The sequence below is a fragment of the Mus caroli genome, unplaced genomic scaffold (assembly GCF_900094665.2).
Source record: "Mus caroli unplaced genomic scaffold, CAROLI_EIJ_v1.1 scaffold_17867_1, whole genome shotgun sequence".
NCBI lineage: Eukaryota > Metazoa > Chordata > Mammalia > Rodentia > Muridae > Mus > Mus caroli.
In genome coordinates this window covers 3,331-8,574 of record NW_018391556.1, presented here as the reverse complement: position 1 = coordinate 8,574, position 5,244 = coordinate 3,331, and the positions used below count along the sequence as shown (strand labels likewise).

Here is a 5,244-nt window from a genome sequence, read left to right as displayed (position 1 = left end):
GTTATAGGTCAGAGTTTTGACTGTGGGATAGCAACCCCATCCCTCACTTGATGCCCTGCTTTTCTGTTGGAGGTGGGATCTACAAGTTCCCTCTCCCCACTGTAGGGCATTTCATCTAAGGTCCCTCCCTTTGAGTCCTGAGTGTCTCTCATCTCCCTGGTCTCTGGTACATTCTGGAGGGTCTCTCTACCTCCTGCCTCCCGAGGTTGCCTGTTTCCATTCTTTCTCCTGGACCTCAAGGCTTCAGTCCTTTCCCCCACCCAATACCAGATCCTGTTCTCTTTCCCCCTGTCCCCTTTTCCACCCAGGTCCCTCCCCTGCTACCCCTTTGTGATTGCGTTCCAATCTCTCCAGCCTCTCTCTCTTTTTTTTTTTTTTTCTTGTAAAAATTTTAGGCCTTCTGTTGATTAATATCATTGATGGAGAACACGACAGAAGTGACATGGTTTGTCTTGCTGGGACTCACCAATGACCCACAACTCCAGCTTCCACTCTTCATTACCTTCCTCCTCATCTACATCATCACTCTGGTGGGGAACCTAGGGATTATCCTGTTGATTCTCTTGGACTCTAGGCTCCACACCCCCATGTACATTTTCTTGAGTAACCTGTCCTTAGTGGACTTCTGTTACTCCTCAACGATCACTCCAAAGGTCATGGCTGGATTTCTTACAGGAGACAGGATCATATCTTATAATGCTTGCGCCTCTCAGATGTTCTTTTTTGCAAATTTTGCTGATGTGGAGAGCTACCTTTTAGTCTCCATGGCCTATGATCGTTATGTAGCAGTGTGTAAGCCCCTACATTATGCCACCACCATGACAACACACGTATGTGTTTTTCTAGTTATTGGCTGTTACGTTTGTGGTTTCTTGAATGCTTCCATCTATACAGTGGATGTATTTAGTCTATCCTTCTGTGAGTCCAATGTCATTCATCATTTTTTCTGTGATGTTCTAGCAGTCATGATCATATCTCGCTCTGACAAATATATTAATGAACTGGTTCTTATTTCTGTAGCCAGCTTCAATATTATTTTTTCTCTTATACTCATCTTAATATCCTATATGTTCATTTTTACCAACATACTAAAGATAAACTCATCTGAAGGATATCACAAAGCTCTCTCCACTTGTGCCTCACACTTTACAGCTGTCTTCATTTACTATGGGACTGTCATCTTCATGTACTTGCAGCCAAGCTCCAGTCACTCCATGGACACTGACAAAATTGTGTCTGTGTTCTACACCATTGTCATCCCCATGTTGAACCCTCTGGTCTACAGCATGAGGAATAAGGAGGTGAAGAATGCATTCACAAAGGTTGTATTGAGGTCAAGGTAATGTTTATAGCTTTGATTTTAACTTTGGAATGCAAAAATCTCGGCTCATTCCTTTCATGTTAACACTATTCTGAATCACATTTTCTCATCCTAAACAGAATTCAAGGACTTGAATTATTACCTTTATCTTCACAGTAGTGTTTGGCTGCTAAAAAGGATACATCTTGCTCAAAATGGTGAATCCTGAATAAAATGTCTATAACTTTAGGTCAGCTTGTGAAAAAAACCTTTTGACTATACATCATATTCAATCCTTTTCCATACAATATTTTTGTCATACCAATATAAATCCATGTAAGCATGAGCATAAATAATTCTGCTAAAGAGAAGACATATTTATATATTTCCTGTGAAGACTTATAAATGGATGTCAGAAAACTTCCATTATATAATGTGACATAGATTTGTTATATGTTTACTTTTGTGTTCCGTTATTTGTGTGCATTTCATAGGGATATCCAGATGAACATAGTAAATATTTAATATTTATTTATGGACTAGAATATGAAGTTGTATTTAAAAGTAAATGTAGGCATATGATTTTGTGTACTTTGTAAAGAGTATTCCTGTGTTAATCAAATTCTGGTTTCTCTGCCTCTACTTCTTGTTGCAATCTGGACACAGCGTTGCAATGCTTATTCTAAGTATGTTCTGTTTGAAGTTTGTGTAAAAGTTCTCCCAATTTATTCTTTGACTTGTCACTGAAAGCTGATCAATCAGTAGCTGGGCAGAAGAGAGAATACTGTTCAGGTTCCCCCAGCCAGGAAAGGCAGAGAGGGAGAGGAAGAAGAGAGGATTTGCCACAAGGAAAGGGGTCTGAAGAGACATGATAAAAACTACCTGAATCCCAGAGAACCATGTCAATACTAAAATGAACGTATCTCTGGGATCTTGGATGGAAGGTAGCCAGATTAGTTTAAAGAATTAGATTTGATCACTAACTGCCTATTTATCGTGTCATTAAACTAATTAAATAAATCATAGTCAATGTCTCATTTATTTTGTAAGTAGACAGGGGTAAAGGAAAAATCTTTCTTTAGAAAAATACATTTGAAAGTGATGGCTTGAAACAAGCAGACTTAGAAAAAACAAATATCAGTACAGATCTTCCTTCAATCCATCCAAAGCATGCCTGGATAGAGCCAAAGGCATGAATGAACAAAAAAGACAGCTGCTTCTTTTAATAAGTTGTTATTTGAAATTTATCCTCCACTTACCCTCTCCCTTACCAGCTCAATTTCTTAGTCTACATGGCATACAGTAACTACATCTTTCCTATCAAAGAACTGGGACAGTGAGATAAGCACTCGGCCCAATATGCTATCTGATAAAATTCTTAGCTCTTGGAGTGGTGGAAACTAGTGTTCTGCTAAGTTAGTAGCTTCTTAGGGGCTTTTATTTATTATTATGGAGTTAGTTCAGATACAGAGTGATTGTTCCAGAAGGCTAAAATTAGTCCAAGAAAAAGTAATTAATACTGAACCTACAAAATTCCAATCTCTCGATGATACAGAAATTCCATTTTGTTTATCAGTCTCTGCAGACACAAATTCATTCCAGGAGTTTTTCATTCACAGCCAGAGACAGGTTACTTTTTTGAAATTTTTGTTCACATTACTCAATCGAGTCTGAAAACTTGACAGGCCTATGGACCTTCTAATCTCTTTGGAATCTAAAATTCTGGAATCTTGTCACTTTTCTTACTTACCTGTTGCTTCTTAGGAACAGCTCTTGTGGTTTTGAGGTGTTTCCATTTCCTGTTTCTACTCTTCTGCTCTCATTCTAACTTCAGGTTTTATTCTAACCTTTGCTTTGCTGACTATTTTGGACAAACAACTTTGGCTTTAGCTCCCTATAGCTATCTGCTGTAACGACCTTTGTGTTTTTGCCCTACCCCAAAACCTAAAGTATATGGGGATGCAGTCTATTTGCTTTCCCAAACCCTTGAATGACACACAGTAGGTACATGGTACTCTGTGTGTGACTGTAAAAGTACAAAGTATATATGTCACAGTTGCCCCCAACATGAGAAAAACAATTGGTGAAAAATATGTCATCATTTGTGAACAAATATATTAGACCCACTAACTTGAAATAAACAAACATGTAGAAATTGAAATCCTGGTACAACACTTGTTAATGTTTCAGCTATGATCCTTTTGGAGGTTGCATATCAGGTATCATGTTTATCATATTCATCAGTAATAAAATTGCAGTTATGAAGTAGCAACAAAAGTATTTAATGGTTTTGGGTCACAACATGAAATACTGCATTAAAGTGTCACACTAAGTAACCTAAGAACCACTATTTTAGAAGATATGAAATGTTATGACAATGCCATACAGATTATTACATCATGCATTGACCCAGATCTTTAAGTCCAAAATTATATACATGTATAAACACACACACACACACACGTGTGAGTTTTGTTTGTTTTTATTGCTTTGCCTTTTGCAGCACTTCTGCAAGTGCTATGCAAGTACTCTATTACTATGCTACATGTCCAAATATTTTGATCTTTTATTTTTGAGACAAGCCCTTATAAAGTTGCCCAGGTTGTACTTGAACTCCACCAGTGACCTCCTCTGACTTTGAAATTTTGACTTTCCCAAATTGGCTATGTGACTATCAGAGATTATAGGCCTGTCTGATTTCCCCATACTAGCTCCTGTTTCATTTTAACTGCTTCTTTCTGTTTANTCTAGCAATTAAATATAGTTTCAACAGAGGACAGAATTGCATAAGAAATGAAAAAAATCATTCCAAAATACAAATTATAATAATAGATGGATTGAGATATATAATTATTTAGCTCTTTAGATTTTAACATTTATAAAACAGGTTGTATAATATCATTATAGATTTTAAGATNTTTGCCAATATTTGCAATAAAATTTTCTGGTGTCTTGAACAAGCAATTGAAGCTTGCTATAATGGTGTGCATCTGTGATCCNAGCACTTTGGAAGCAAAGTTAGGGGATTGTGAGTTCAAGGCTAATCTAGGCTATATACAGAGTGAGGTGTTATCTTCAAAATCCCAAAGAACTTGACACAAGCNAAAACAAAAGAAAGAATGAATCAACCCCTGGTAAAAGGTATAAGACATGCAGCTGGGGAGTTCTGTAGCATGGTTAAACAGAGGTAATTTGTTCCTTTCCAGTGTGCTTCAGGCCTATCTACTTTTCTTCCTATTCTAGTGATGGAATTCAGTCACTCTCAGATTACCACTGCTGATAAATGCAGAATGATTACCTTCTTCTTAGTTTCCTGTAACTTATGGGCAAGATCAATACAGCACAAAGAATGTCCTTGGGTTTTGGCGATATTTTACTATAGGTAAAGTGAGAAAAATACTTAAATCCTTTAAAGTTNTTCCTTTTCATGATCTTTCAGACATCATTGCCTTTTTTAAAAAATAACTTATAAATAGGAGAGAATCAATGGATTTATTCATCAAAGAGGAGGTTGCATTATCATTACTCAATTGTACAGTAATTCATTACTCAATTGTACAGTAATAACACAAAACTCCCAGTAGGCAGGAGTCATGAGATAATGACATGTTCAGATAGATGCCACTGTGGAAGGAAATGGAATTTTGGTCGCCCGAAAGTTCCTTTCACTTTCATGAAGACCTGGGAAAAGTTTAATTGATTCTTTTTTTTTTTAATTCTTCTCTCATATATTATATCCTGTCTGAAGCTTCCCTTCCCTGCCTTCCCCTGTGTCTCTTTCCCCACCTCTCTATTCCCCTGGATCCATTCCTCTTCTCCTCCAGTCATAAAGTCATCTATAGGATGGAACACAGGGCCCCCAATGGAGGAGCTAGAGAAAGTACCCAAGAAGCTGAAGGGGTCTGCAACCCTATAGGTGGAACAACAATATGAACTAATCAGTA

General features: G+C 37.3%; 1 protein-coding gene across 1 annotated transcript; it reads left to right on the top strand.

The window, feature by feature from the left end:
* The first annotated feature begins 416 nt into the window (after positions 1–416).
* Positions 417–1,343, top strand: LOC110289243 (olfactory receptor 5B3-like). Its single transcript, XM_021155382.1, has one exon. It carries the CDS (start codon positions 420–422, stop codon positions 1,341–1,343), a length of 924 nt encoding a protein of 307 aa, XP_021011041.1. The 5' UTR covers positions 417–419.
* The last annotated feature ends 3,901 nt before the right edge of the window (positions 1,344–5,244 follow it).